The 14,703-nt window shown below is 39.3% G+C and overlaps 2 protein-coding genes across 2 annotated transcripts; one reads left to right on the top strand and one right to left on the bottom strand.

Moving 5' to 3' along the window:
- Window positions 1–3,352: 3,352 nt before the first annotated feature.
- On the top strand, window positions 3,353–4,255 carry mespaa (mesoderm posterior aa). The gene is made up of 2 exons (XM_035533283.1): window positions 3,353–4,039; window positions 4,205–4,255. The coding sequence occupies exons 1-2, from the start codon at window positions 3,353–3,355 to the stop codon at window positions 4,253–4,255; spliced, it is 738 nt and encodes a 245-aa protein (XP_035389176.1).
- A 966-nt stretch (window positions 4,256–5,221) lies between these two features.
- si:ch211-276a23.5 (aminopeptidase N) lies at window positions 5,222–12,944 on the bottom strand. The gene is made up of 20 exons (XM_027004523.2): window positions 12,384–12,944; window positions 11,877–12,019; window positions 11,412–11,551; window positions 11,030–11,156; window positions 10,792–10,946; window positions 10,578–10,691; window positions 10,312–10,455; window positions 10,150–10,215; window positions 9,980–10,045; window positions 9,717–9,892; window positions 9,322–9,398; window positions 8,504–8,634; window positions 8,168–8,223; window positions 7,768–7,915; window positions 7,522–7,613; window positions 7,254–7,364; window positions 6,955–7,122; window positions 6,442–6,582; window positions 6,287–6,365; window positions 5,222–5,822 (listed from the first exon to the last, which is right to left on the bottom strand). The coding sequence occupies exons 1-20, from the start codon at window positions 12,893–12,895 to the stop codon at window positions 5,670–5,672; spliced, it is 2,799 nt and encodes a 932-aa protein (XP_026860324.2). The 5' UTR covers window positions 12,896–12,944; the 3' UTR covers window positions 5,222–5,669.
- Window positions 12,945–14,703: the final 1,759 nt, after the last annotated feature.

Genomic DNA, 14,703 nt, shown 5'->3' with positions numbered 1-14,703 from the left:
CATGTATTTTGAATAAACGAACACTTGTTTTAAACCGTATTTATATATTTAGTTTGTTACAGACAAAAGCCATATGAATAGTAAAACGTGAAGGCTGCAATATTTACTTGTTTAGTCGGACCAACGCTGAATCAACAAGTTAAAAAACAACAACAACAACAACAACAACAAAAAACTTGTTATGACCCCAAGAGGGCGCCAATATACTGCCTTAGCGTTACATTTGGTAACGTCTGCTAGATTTTTGTGACGGTGGTGAATTTCCTAAAAGACGTCAAAGATTACCTAATCAAAAGTTCTAAACGTACCATATGTTTCAAAAACAGATACTCATGTATAATATATTTAGATGGTTTTTTTCCCCCGAGTATCCCAACCCTCTGACATTAATCCTCAATCTTTAATTAGATTCCGTCAAAATTCCAGTGAAGTGCAACGCGTCCAAACAAGGCTAGAAAACATTAGCCGCCAGACACAATGCCAAAATCATCTTATAATATATATTGCACATCCTTCATATTGTCGTGCTGTCGTAAGTCTTACAGCTCTGATCTAAAATACTGTTCGGAAGTCTATAATTCTTTTGCAGGCTTCCTATACAGTTTCATCAATAATAGCATTCACTGAGATGATATACAGCGTCTAGCTGTTGTAATAGATGGTTGGCACAGACACACGACATGCCTGTGCCTATACTCGGAGTGTTTATGGATCTTAGGCATTGGGGGATACCTACTTCCAGCAAAATCCAGGGTACATTTCAAGGGGTCTTTCCCAATACATTTCCATATACTTTGAAAGTATTTGTGAACCAGGACCTTTATAACAAAACAGATTGTCGTGTACTACTGGAATGGCTTCTAGGAATGCGGGTGTTTTGTGTGCTTCACTATATTAACAGCTGAATCTCTGTTATGTCTGATGTGTGGCATGGAATCTCCCCGAACTCTTCCTAGGTATCTCTTACCCAGCTGGTGATTATCCTATGCGGTGTTCCATCATTCCACAACAGAATTCCTCCAGATGCACTTATAAGAACATACATCACTATTCTCCTCTCAGGACACCCAATATAGCTAGTGCTCTCATCACTTGTCAAACATAGCAGTAACTTTATAGTACGTACTGGCTACACAATGTATTATAAAAGAGAACAAGAGCTTTTCAAAGCAATTGAGCCTACCACAAGCAAGCAGGCTGCAGAAGCCTGGAACCCAGGCTATGAGCAGTCGGCTCCTGCTCCAAGATGAAAATAAACCTGGGTAATGCTGTTACAATGCATCAAACGCAATAACTGGAAAAGTGACAATTAGTGCTCCCAGAGTAAATAGAGAGTGAGTTAATAAGTATATTACACTATAACTAATGGTATAGTTACATTGTAATGGTGATGTAATGTGAAATGTTACTGAAATCTGAAAGCTTGGGGGGCACTTTTTTAGTTATTTATCCAAGGCAGAAGGCCTTGATTAACTGATGAACTGACTGTGGATTAAAATGAGCACCAGTTCTCATGTGGTACAAAGCTCTGGAATACAAACACTGGGTAAATCATTGTTGAATTCTGTTACATAACACACTGATCAACTGATTGTTCTGTTGAGTGTGTTGGCACTAGTACCAGACAGACCACTGTACCTTAGCTATATTTGTTAAATGCAGCACAATTACTGTAGATACTGGCAGAGGTAAACTGCTAAAACACATTTGTCTGGAACAAACAATAAGATTTAGATGTTTGGCAGTTACAAATGGCAAAATAAAATGGTAGTTTTAGAAAATGATGTTTTAAAAAATAATTGATGCATGCATGAAACCGCCAATGGTTTAATGTGTATTCGATCATATTATACTGGCAAGGAAGCTTATTGTAACTAATGGGTCTTAATTCAACATGAAGACCTTCTTCACACTGTGACGTCTAGTCATGCATCCAGCCTGCAGACAGTCTCTTTCTCAGTTCCCACATAAGTCGTGTCCCAAAGCGAGAAGGCTGCATTTCGAATGCATAGAACACAGTAGTGTGAATTATGGTATTTTTAAGTAATTAGGCCCAAGAGTTTGTTTTCCCAGTCAGCACAATGCATTTGATGTGCAAAAACTAATCCCAATCCACACTGATCTCTTTAATCTTGAGAGGCAAACACACCTTTAAGAGATGTGAATATGCAGGCCTGGTGTGTTAATTAGCTCATAATCACGTGTTAAACAACATTTGAGGAAATCCACACACAAGGGATATTTTCCACTTAGTTTGGCTTAGTGGTTGCAATATAGATTTGAAGCATTGTTTGAAGCATTGGTTTGAGTGGCTAAAAAATATACTCAAAGATTTTGTGATGTATTTTTGTCACTCTATATACAGTATATATACACACACACACACACACACACACACACACACACACACACACACGTGGAGGAAGAATTTAGGTATGGGGGGTTGTCTGAGAGAGAGAGAGAGAGAGAGAGAGATGAGGGGCATGTGTGGTGTGTGTTGCATGAGGATCCAGGAGTCAAATGTAGCACTTCTGTTTGTGGGAATCGCTCACAGCACTCTTCTCCAGTACTCTAATCTGCATTCACACCTCAGCACCTCACAGAATAGGCCGTGTAAATGCCATGCACATACAACACAGTATCATACACCAAGCTTCCATCCTAAAAATATAGGCTATCCCTACACAGACAAATACAAAAATATCTATATTACTTACGTTACCTTTTGTGGTCAAATCAGGTAAATGATGTTGAAAATCATTTTCCTTCCAGAGTTCAAACAGGTTGTCTCATCTTAAAATGCAAATATCTGAGATGTACCAAGTCAGACCAACCCTCTTCCAATCTGTACACATCAACAAATATTTTCTCAATGACCAATCTAATTTTAGTGACTATACACTGAGAAGAAAGCTGGCTTGTTTGGGTGTGTTCCTTCCCAACTGTAACCCTCCCACATGCATGTCTTTACAGAGCACTTCAGAGAGGATTTAAGACATAGGAAGCATTTCAGACATTATTTAAGATTCCAAGTAAAATTTTTTGCCATCAAGCATTCTGCATTCAGTCAAACTGCCAGCTATGCAAAGCCATAAAACGAAGGTTTATCTCATTTTTATATATACTCTATGTGTATATACCTTTTTAAAGTGTTACTAAAATTTTCAGTTATTTTCATCAATGTAGTAGGCATGCAGAATCCATTTCTAGGTGTTTCTTCTAGAGCTCACACCTCACACTTGAGCCTGGATGAGTTGCTCTTTCCCATGGACCCCCTGCGTGTGGTGTCACCTCGCCTCTCAGTTTCAAGGACAACTACTGGAGGTGCCACCTCGCACCTCATGGAGGATATATGCTGGAGAAGCACCCTCAGGCAGTAGGATCTCCAACACTCCCCAGAGAAGACATGGACGTCTCCAACTCTCTTTTCCAGCTCCAGGACGGCACTGGCTTTCTGTTTGACTGCGAGAGCCTTGTGGAGCAAAGCTACGCCGCCTCCGATGCCGGCTACTATAGTGCCTGCAGCAGCCTCTCGCCAGTCTCCTCCACGGACTCCTGCTGCTTCTCCCCTCCGACCTACCACCACGGAAGTGGGCAGGGGAGAGCTCTGGAGAGCTCACCCACCAAGAGCGCCTGTAATCGGGAGGAAAAGAAAGCGGCAAAGCCGCCCAAGAGGACAGGACGTCCGCGGACAAAGTTCCCCGGCGTGAAGCGTCAGAGCGCCAGCGAGCGGGAGAAGCTGAGGATGCGGGACCTGACCAAAGCTCTGCACCACCTCAGGACCTACCTGCCTCCGTCGGTGGCCCCCGTCGGCCAGACCCTGACCAAGATCGAGACCCTGCGACTCACCATCCGTTACATCTCCCACCTGTCTGCCCAGCTCGGCCTCAGCCAAGAAGAGGCAGCTCACGAGAATTTTGCAATGGAGATACAGAACCCTGGCACAACAGGCATTTCCCACACAGACAGCTTCAATCAAGCCACCCCACAAACACATAGCTTTTCTGCTCAGGAGTTCTTAAATTTGCCGTACTATCAGGTATGAACTTTTTTAAAATACCCAATATGCATTTTAGATAAACTGCTGAGCATTGCATTAACAGCTAATATTGGTTTAGTCATTGTTGTACAGTACATGCAACAGTGCCTTGATAATACAACAATGCATAACCTAATGATTCATATCTTCTCTTTTGTTTTCCAGGAAGCAGATAACGGCAGCCTGTCTTCACCTTTTGATTATTGGTTTCCCTAGCAACAGTACTGTTTCTATGGACAGTGTTAAGTGATTAATGGTAGACAAATACCTTGTGCAATGTTGCTAATATTTTATGGCTGTAAATAGTTTGTATTTTAAAAATACCTATTTATATTTTTATAATTTAAAAGAGATTTATATTTATTGACTGCAATTGTTTAAAAAAAATAAACTATAATCGAAAGAATATTACCTTTGTGTTTGACTTATCATTAAAGTATTTACAAACATCCTGAATATTTCATAAATATTATTCTTAAACACAAGTTTTTTAAAGTTTGTATTTAATACTAACATTGACATTTAATTCTACTTTTAATTCCTGACATTCCAAATACACCCTAAAGTAGTCGGGTAGGTGACAGCAGCATCACACTAGAAGGAGGGAACACATTGAAGGAAGGTCCCCTGCCGAGTTAAAAATAAGATGGTCAGCAGAGTAAACTCATTCTCACCACGTAAACCTTATAACACTGCTTGCCAGTAAACAAAGTGCAGCATTCCACTCAGTGGGAATCCCCCTCTGAAATGTAAAAGTCAAATCTCTAAATTTTCGTATTACACTGGCTTGCACAATGTGAACAAATGAGGTATAGGAGGTTAATGCATTTGCTTGAATTAATTTTTTTGTTTAGCAACTTATTTTGTCTAAACTCTCCTGCACTAACGAAAGAACAACAGCTGCCTTCCTGGGGTGTGTATGCATGTGTAATTGAAAACATCCCATCTCGAAGGTGACAAGACCACAGCTGTTCCTAGACACGACGATGGCGTGACATTTCCTCTGTCCATCTGTGCGGCATGTCCTGTCTACTTCCTCTGGGAGCGAAAAGTTTTAGGGGCAGAAGAAATCATTGTTTCATTTTATACTCTTTTTTTAGTAAATAAAGAAAATATTTAGAGAATTAAGTAGAACCAGATGTCCTTCAAAATCACAAAAAAATACTATTTTCACGTATTTTAAGTATTTAATAGGAAAAGTACAGCAGTATGTATTATTCTTAAATGGCCCTTAAAATGAATATAAATTGCAAAATCTACATTTAGGAATATAAAACCTTATCATTTTATAGCATTAATTCATTTCAGCAAAAATGTAAATGCATGGGCTCTATGCTATAATCATTACTTTGGAAAAAGTACAGTGTGTGGGCTGTGTGGTAGGTTTCCTCTCTCCCTCTCATTTTGAAAGACATATTAGATAATCTATGCAAATAATAGTCCCTGCTAAACTGCACCTGAGAGAATTCCCAAAGAGCAAGGTAGCAGAGGGTGGAAAGTGACTGGATAGCCTTTGACCATCATGGGTTGGGCGTGTCACTGGGAGACTCCTACCACAATGCTGTTGTTCACCCTCGGGCAGATGAAAGGGGTTGTGGGTAGCGGCTGGGGCGCTCCCCTCCACAACTACCTAGGCTGATTCTTCTGTTAGCCACTTTTTAATTTGTTCTTTGTTTTCAGCCACCCATTTCATGTTAGCTTTCGTTCTCTCAATCTGCTGGTCCACTGTCCAAACTGTAGACTCCAAACCAGCAGAGGCAATTTCATCTCGGAACTGTTGCAGCTGTGGGTGAATGCGTGGAGAGGCATTGATTTTAGTACTGCAGCTAAAAAATAAAGTGATTGGAAAACTCTGTGGCCTGAAACGTCACAGATGGGAAAGATGCATGTTATTGTATAGGAAAAGGAGCAGGAAATCATGTAACCTTGCCTCATGTTCTTTCTGTCAACAAATTTCTGACTAGCACATCATCTCCCATACTAACGCTGCCTTGTGTTTATGCTTTTCCTGTTGGCTTGCGTTTCCCAGCAATGCTTCTCCTCTGCTGCCAGATAGCTGGTGCCTTTCCTCTTGGCTATCTACATGTTTAGTGAAGGCCAGTGATAAGAATGGCCAATGGCTGTCTGCCAAATAATAATGGCTTAAATGTTGAGGTTTGCTTTTATCAAATTCATTCTGTCATGAATTGTCTATAACTATGAACTTTGTCATCTTTATCACACACAGTCGTGGCCGTTTTAACATACCTGGTTCAGCTCAGTTTCTGTGGAGAACCTCCTGGTTACAAGCAACATAATATATCCAAATGAGTAGAACCCATCATAGCTGTAGCACACAAAGCCCACAGTTCTTATCAAACATCTTATGTAACAATAAACACAGATATTGAAATTTTACTTACTCTTTGACAAAGTGATGCCAGTTGGCTCTGATGAAGTTCCAGGCTTGGGTCCGTCCAACTACACTGCTGGCAGCATGTGCCATGATGAAGGCAACATCCTGCTTCCTAATCATGTTTGGATCTAATGTGTATTTCAGGTACCTTGGATGAAGAAAAGAAATACTGGTTTTGCTTCAGTTTCATTTGAACAAAAGCATGAGAGCAAAATAAAAATGATTGATTTATTAAAAATCTAGTTTGAAATGTTTTGTAATAGAGAGAATATTCTCCATTGTAATAGGAAATCAATGAATAACTTGCAGGCCTGACCTTAGCCTTTTGCCAAATTAGGCCTTTACTGGCATAATGGCTACTGATAGAGAATGTGGTAACAATAGACTTGCACTGGATTGAGTATTTCTGAGTGAATACAACCAGTTCTTGAGATTTTCATCTTAGAAAACATCCTTTGGTGTCTCACCCTCTAAATGGTGCCTGCTGAACAATGGCTTACCCCAGAGTGTGTGGGCTCACCTCTGCAGGAGCAAGGGCTTTCTGGTGCATGACAAAGCAGACATTAGTTTTTTTGCTTCTGCTGCAATGGTGGCATTCTTGTACATCTTCCAACCGAATTCCCATTCTGCGTCACCTCCAATGCTGATGGCGTAGCAGTACACCGTCGCCTTCAAATTGGGGTGAATTCTGGAACAAGATTTGGTAGTTAATAGGATAAAAATGTGAGAAGGACAAAGAAAGAGACAGTGACCCGAGCTGACCTGGACTTAGCTTAGGTTCTTTCAGCGAAGCGAAGCTGAAATCAGAAAGGGACTTACAGGTTTTTGCTCGGATTCTCCATCCACTTGTTGTACCACATGCTGGTAAGATTCATGCATCCTTCCACCCCAGTTTTGCATCCAAGTGAAATTGCATTAATCTGGTTGTATCTGTGAAGATGTGCTGAAGTTAGGCAATGTACTGAGTACGTACTAATATTTCTTCAAAACTATAGCTCAATTAGATAATAGTTATGCGCCTGAAACATTAAAGTTGCAGATGTCTTAATATGTAAATATGCAGATTTTAAAGAAATTTGATCTTTACTGGTCAGTGTGCCTTGAAGGAATCTGTGTCCAGTCTGATGTGATTTTCTTGAAGTAAGTGAACAGGGGCTGAACTTTTTGCCGTAAATAGTTCTACAATGGTTATGTAACACTGGGTTAGAATTTGATGAATATTTGTGATCCCAAACATATTTTGGGAACAACCTGCTCTCAAAGAGTTTAAGTAAAATGCACTTTCCCTGTAATTACATCAGTACAAATAAGCCTTAATCTGAAATTTATTTACCTGCATTGCATCATAGACTTCAGTCTGTTCAAGCATATCTGAGAAATGATTCAAGTTCCTAACGGCCGACTCCCATGGCACATACTCTGTTTCCTTAGAGAGATACTTGGTGGTGCTCAGAGCCACAGTTGTGCTGATTATTTTTGCCCTTGGGAGGATCACCAAAAGAGTTACAAATCATTTTGTTGTAATCTTACACTAATTGGCCAAATGTTTTGTAAGTGAGAGAGGTTGTTAGATTTCATGTGGATGAAACCACAAGAAAAAGTATTAATATAATAAATAACACAAACTCAGCACTTAAATATTCAAAACTATATTAGAAAAAAATTGAGTAGAGCAAATTGTTGATTGCTCCATGTTGGCCAATAGAGCTATTTAGTCAGAGGAGAGGATTTACCTGGAGAGGCTGAAAGCATCATCAATAATTTGAGCCCTGTTGATTATAGGTATGGCCTGTATTTAGACAGCAGAATCACACTTGTTAGTCACAGATTGCCAATGAAGGTCAAAAAGGTTGAGTTTGGATTTTTGCAAATATCTGAATGCTCATGCTGTGAATTTTTCTTTTTTTGTTTCTAATTTCGTTTTCAAGACAAATATGAATAGTGGATGATGTGGGATGATTTAATTTATTTCCAAAAAACTCAAGCAAATAGTGTCAAATAGTGTATGATGATATGAATTTAATATTTGACTGGTGCTGTATGATGATTATAGGAATTGTAGATCTGACCGTATGGTCTGTAGTTAATTGTGAGAGAAGACGCTGCCAGTTTTGGGAGTCGTAGTTAACCCTGTAGAACCCTGAGATATTCAGGTTGGCCAACACCCATTTGTTATTTGTTTTCATAGACAAATGGGTATCTGTAGAGTTAGACAATTAAGAAACAAATCCATAAAGATTGCACAAATTGCAGTGCAGAGACAGAGTACATATACAAAAGCACCTTTCTTGAATGACTGATTAAGGACCTTCTCTGGGGAGTGGGAATCGGTAACTGTAGCGTACTGCAGTAAAAGATTCAAAATTGCAATGGCGTACGCAAGGTTTCCAATGCAATATCTTCAGATCATCAAAATTGGTGATTTGTCATTTCCAGTGGCAAGGCATTCATTTCTAATGGACATTGCATTAATTACATATCTGTTTGCATTTGTAGTTGTTGTTATGGCAGCAATGAAGTTAGGAAACTGATCTACACTCTTGGAACTTCAGAATCCCATGGAATGAAGGTTAAGGTTTAAATATGTACTTTTTCTAATATAAACTATTTCCACGTCCTAGAACTTCAGCAGTTCTGTGCTTGCCCATCTGATAAAGGACTTCTTATATTCAAAACGTATTGTTTCTCTGGAATTTATGTATTGGAATATATATTTCAGACAAAGATTCTTCATCAGATGTGCATGTAAAGCAAAAGCTGTGATTTGCACAGCTGATGAAGGACATCTGTCTGAAATGTACTGTTTGCCTGAAAACCTTGTGTACTTCATCACTATCTCTACATTATACATATATAAAATGAGTAATGAGTGTGATATTTATTATACCTGTTTCATTAAGCAGCCAGTACTGACCCATGTTAGTACCATTCTTCATCCATTTGATAGGCACAAACCATTCATACCTGTAGCACCATGAGAAGGAGAGGAAAATTTAATTTAGTTACCTAGACAGATGTAGTCATGTGTATGACCTACCCCTGCGCCTAAACTGAACCATTCTGACCTTTTAGTATGATCTAGCTCATGAACATTCAACTGACATTTGCAACTGACATTTGTAGTCATGAAACATGTGTGTGACTTTAGTCCTTTCTTCAAATTTAAACTTTTTTCCCCCAAAAAATTTGTATACCATGATTGAAATAAGTCCATTTTCATTTAGAATCTCAAGGAAAAAATGAACATTACTACTTTTGTGATGTGCAGTATAATGAACATACTCATAAGAAGATGGTCTGCCCAACTGTGTGTCTGGGTCCAACAAGAAAAGCTTTTGGGTGATTCTTCCTGTTTGAGTGTCAATAGTGACCACTGGGAAACCCATTTGGAGAGTCCAGCGGTTCATGATCTCATTAATAGTGGCTGGAAGATTTAACTCTGGATTTAGGTCTACCACCTTAAATCAAACACAATTTTCCAATAAGCCAATTTTTCTTAGTAGAACATATGACAACATATTATACTCGAATAAAATTCAACTTACAGCCTGAATTTGCCCCCATAGGTCTGTGTAGACAGTGTTGCCATATGCAAACTGATTCAAATAGGCCTGTGAAGACAGTGTCTTAAAATGATTCTCTCTAAAATTATGCATTTGGCAAATTCTTTAATTTAACCTAACACATTTAACCTATAAGTTACAGAACATCGTACAATAAGTCCTTTGACAAAGACAGGCTCAGATAAGACTTCTGAGAGCATTCTTAACACAGCAGCCCCCTGTAGTAAAAAAAAACAAAACAAAACAAAACACAGTAAATACCATAAATACCAATAAATCTCTTTGTATACTAAAGAACAAAGTGAATGGGCTACCTTCTTGTAGGTGATAGAATTAAACAACGCAGAAATTTCTTTGGGTGTGTTGATCGCATCTTCCAAGCAGGACAGTGGGTGAGAGGATCCCTGGCTATCGACAAGAAGTGCTGGCTGAATCACATCCAGTACCATCAGGTCTTTCTAGAATGGAAATGGCACTTCAACAAGTGTTGTATTTGATGCATTGGCTTCTTCTAATGTATTACTACACCACTTCTTATATGTGAAAGGTCATATGGCTCATTGATAGGAGGACTCCTTACAATGCTCCAGGTGGGTTCAGCCTCACTGGCCCCAAGGTATGAGACATAGGTAGCAAAGCCTTCATTTAACCACACATCATTCCACCATTTCATGGTCACAAGGTTCCCGAACCACTGGGACAATTAAAAATTCATCCATAAGTGATGTATGAAACATACAGTAAGTCATTGTTAAAGGTTATAATTGGTTTAGGACTAGGTGCTATGTTCATACCATGTGTGCAAGTTCATGGGAAATTACAATCACCACATCTTCTTTGTCTTCGTTGGAGGAAACTTCAGGATCATACAAAAGGGTTGTTTCTCTATAAGTAACAAGACCCCAGTTTTCCATGGCCCCAGCACTGAAGTCAGGCAACGCAACTTGGTCTGCAGGGGAGATCAATACCCAAAAATAAAAGTGGACACCACACAACACTCAACTGTAACTTCCTTTCATTGCGGATTTGTACCTGATTTATGTAGTGGGTAACTGGTGTTGTAGTAGTACTGAAAGAAATCAAGGAGGAGGCCAGTGATGTTCAAGCTATAGTCTCCTTGTCCGGAGTTAATGGCTTTTCTTCGAGCCCAGATTCTGATCTAAAAAGGGTTATAGAACTACAGTTTAAACTACATGGTTTCTCAGTCTTTAAAAGTCTATTTACATAGCAAATCAAAACATAATCTGACATGTGTAGAAGAAGCAGGATTGGTAAGAGCATTTAATTAGTTTCAAATTTTGTTTATACATTTAATGCCTTAAGTGCAAAGTAAAGCTCTATTCCAAGCTAAAGGAGTATGAGTCAAGCCGAAGTATACCAAGGAAACACAGAGTGAGGATTTCATAATTCTTACCAAAACCTTTTCCCGTTGGGGTGCCCTTATGAAATCAAAGTCACTGACAATGAAGGCCAACAAATATGTCGACATCTTTTTAGTGGGTTCAAACTTGGTCTGTAAAACCGTTTGATTGTTCAGAGTGATCAATTTTGTGCCTTAAAAAATCAAATAAAGGAACATGTACAAAGTACATTAAAGTATTTTTACAGTTTTACAGCAAAGTAGACATCCGTTTGCTCATGCATCATGACAAGGAATCTTAACAGGGACTTTAAAGCTTAATATGAAAGCCTTTACTTAAGTACTTCTGAATTCTTTTTTAGAACGCAAGATTCGTAGTCATATGATGCAATATGGAACCCGATATAGTTTAAAGCATTTCTGGATGAATGGAAAATATGTAGTAATAGATTGCAAACTTGAATATCTCTGTTATGTTGAGTTGGGGGGGGGGGTGGTATTTATTTTTTGTTAAGTTACCAATTTCCATGGCATTAGCAAGTGCCTTTGTCCCAGGTACGTGAATGAGCGTCATGTGAAAGACAGCCTTCATTGCTGGCTCATCAAAGCATGGGAAGGCTTTCCTGGCATCAGTGGGCTGCATCTGAGTAGTGGCAACAACCCTGAAGATTGCAGCAGTAGATATTCAGTTAAAAGGAGATATTAACTATATTACATATTGTAACTACTGTAGTCATCTTTCATTATAACAATGGACAATGGGGATTTTTCTTACCTTCAAAAATAAACCATATTCATCAACTTAAAGGACAAAACAACTTGTACTCCTGTAGCTCTATTTAGAGTAGAACCAGCAAATATACTTTGGAAAATGTATATCTTGTATACCTCTTCCCTTATATATCTATACACATTCCTGGTACTGTAAACCACTCTGGATAAGAACGTATTCCAAATGCTGTAAATAAAAATATCTTACTGAAGTTTGTGATTATCCTTATATTTATGTTTTTAACCATGCCTTACCTTTTCACTCCATCCTCATAGTATTCACTTCTGTAGAATCCTCCAAGGCTATCAGTCAGCTCCCCCTGGAACTCGGTGAAGAGCCAGTATGTCTTTCCAACCTGCAGCTTCTCACTGAGCTCAACCACCAGGTACTGAGTTTCCACTTGAAGCCAGGTTTTCTTAATGGCTGGGGCCTTTGTACCAGCCATGCCCGTCAGCATCGCATGGTGTCCATCTGGTGTCAGTATGTAGTTCAGCTTGTTGGAGTGAATAAGGATCCATCTTGTTTTGTTCATACACACAAAGGCAACCCCAGAGTGCCCAGTAAAAATGTACAACCCGTTGGTGTCCATTTCAAGCCGAGGCCAAAGAGTCACATTGTAATATTGGGGTGACAAAGTTGCCGGTAGTCTGTATTTTTCCCAAGGTTTCATCTCTGGTGGTACTGCCGCTTTGGAGAAAATGAAGAAAGCAATAATTATGGCTGCTGTTACAGCAGCCACAGTGGCAATAATACAACCTTTCCACATATCTGTAGGCTAAAGTGAAGTCTGAGAGGGTTTGTATAGTGTCTTGAAGAATAAGCTCACATGTAAAGAAGGAAGTAATTGGGCTAGGAGAGGGACATCTGTGCTGTCAGAACTTGTCTTAAAATGCTGACAGTGTTGAGTTACCAACCAGCTTAACCACTTCCCTTAAATCACTAAAAATCTAATCGCTCATGTACTTCTACAAAAAAATGTTTTTTACAATTTTTAAAAAAATTATCACGCATCATACATGCACTCATTAATAGATCCTTGATCCTTCTCGAGAAACTCAAATATTTTTTATTTATTGATTGACTTGAGTGGTTAACAAATTACACTGAATACTAATTTGAGTTCACTAAAACCTCTTCAGTCTGTGACTTGATGCTGAAGGGCTTATGCATTACATGCCGAAAGCTAAGCAGTTCTCATTTTTAATATAGCTAGTGTTCCTGAGCAAATGAGTGCTCTACTAGAACAATCTAAATCAGATTAATGTCAATTTTTACAGGTGTAGTAGTGCTCCAGTCAATTGACTGCTTCACATCTTCCCAGAAGGTTTGCACAGACATCACTTCATCACCACAGGACCAGGGAGCCGGTGTGCAGCAACGGATGTTAACCTGGGTCATAGCCTGCAAGCAGTTTTGTGGACTTGCAGAAAATGCCATATCATTAGCAAATGCTCAATGGGGAGATAATGAAAACCTCAAAAAGATTTCCATATTTACATTAAATATATTTAATTTCTATCCCAAAAATGTCCTGCCATCAAAGCTTTGATATGCACAGACCACAGACACTCTACTTTAACTATGTTGAAATCAGAATCTGATCATGGATGCAAAAATATACTAATCTTCAGATGGCAACTTTCTTTATAATAGTCCAATAAAAATTATATTGAAAATCAAGTATGATGACAAGTAGCTTTGGGATGACCTGGAAAACAAATCCTGTGGCCTGTTAGACAGTCTGTGAGTTAAAATTGGAAGCTTAGAAATATTTATTCATTTATTTCAGGTCAGCATCACCACCTCTGCGCCTCTTTCTTGTTAATTGAGGAAACAGATACATTGGATAAGTTGATCCAAGGTCTTTCCATCATCCTGGCTGCCACACACCACCATGCCTGAGAAGAATGGGTTGCATTCGCTGGCAGAGTGTGTCCTTTAAGCCACACCCACTGGGTGCAACCCCACCCCCCACAATCCCTAAGGGAGGGAGCAAGCACATGAGCAGATAAGGACAAGACACAGCAACTTGGGCAAGGAAGGTACAATGATAAACATGGAATTTCCAAGTATAGGTTACTGTATCCATGAAATCCATGAGTGCAGCCACAAGGCAAACGAAACCACAAAAAATCTCCGCCTTCTCCAGCTTCTTCGGGACTGCAACTGCACACGCAGCATTGAAATCGTATTTCCTTCATTATGTATTCATCACCCGTTTTCTACAACAGGATGTGCGCCTGTAGGCATTGCAAAGACAGAGAGATCACTGCTCATCTGCAGCTAGAACACGCTAGCAGAGTGCACTGGCTGACCTCAGTTTGCACCATGTGTTGTGAGGGAGGCAGAGCAGGGTTACAGTGCATCCTGGAAATACTTGTAGCAAGTTAGCACCTTCATTTGGTCAGACCTTCCTTTAAACCCTATATTTTTTACATTTAAAACTATTCCTAGAAACTTTCAGATCTTATTAAAAAGGGAACTTGGATAGTTTGGCAATATCCACTTAGGTTATGTCTTACTCATCTCACGAAAAAGACATGACTCGTTTCTAATAAATGAGGTCATAAGATG

This window comes from Electrophorus electricus, chromosome 1 (assembly GCF_013358815.1).
Source record: "Electrophorus electricus isolate fEleEle1 chromosome 1, fEleEle1.pri, whole genome shotgun sequence".
NCBI classification, from domain to species: domain Eukaryota; kingdom Metazoa; phylum Chordata; class Actinopteri; order Gymnotiformes; family Gymnotidae; genus Electrophorus; species Electrophorus electricus.
Note: the sequence above shows the minus strand (reverse complement) of the source record. Positions and strands in the feature narration are given on the sequence as shown.

Excerpts from the sequence above, each read along its gene's own strand:
- mespaa (XM_035533283.1), top strand. The coding sequence starts at position 3,353 with ATGCTGGAGAAGCACCCTCAGGCAGTAGGATCTCCAACACTCCCCAGA. Across the intron at positions 4,040-4,204 it reads TAAATTTGCCGTACTATCAG|GAAGCAGATAACGGCAGCCT; the intron begins GTATGAACTTTT and ends TTTGTTTTCCAG.
- si:ch211-276a23.5 (XM_027004523.2), bottom strand. The coding sequence starts at position 12,895 with ATGTGGAAAGGTTGTATTATTGCCACTGTGGCTGCTGTAACAGCAGCC. Across the intron at positions 10,456-10,577 it reads CTGAACCCACCTGGAGCATT|AAAGACCTGATGGTACTGGA; the intron begins GTAAGGAGTCCT and ends TTTCCATTCTAG. Across the intron at positions 9,893-9,979 it reads TATGGGGGCAAATTCAGGCT|GTGGTAGACCTAAATCCAGA; the intron begins GTAAGTTGAATT and ends GTTTGATTTAAG.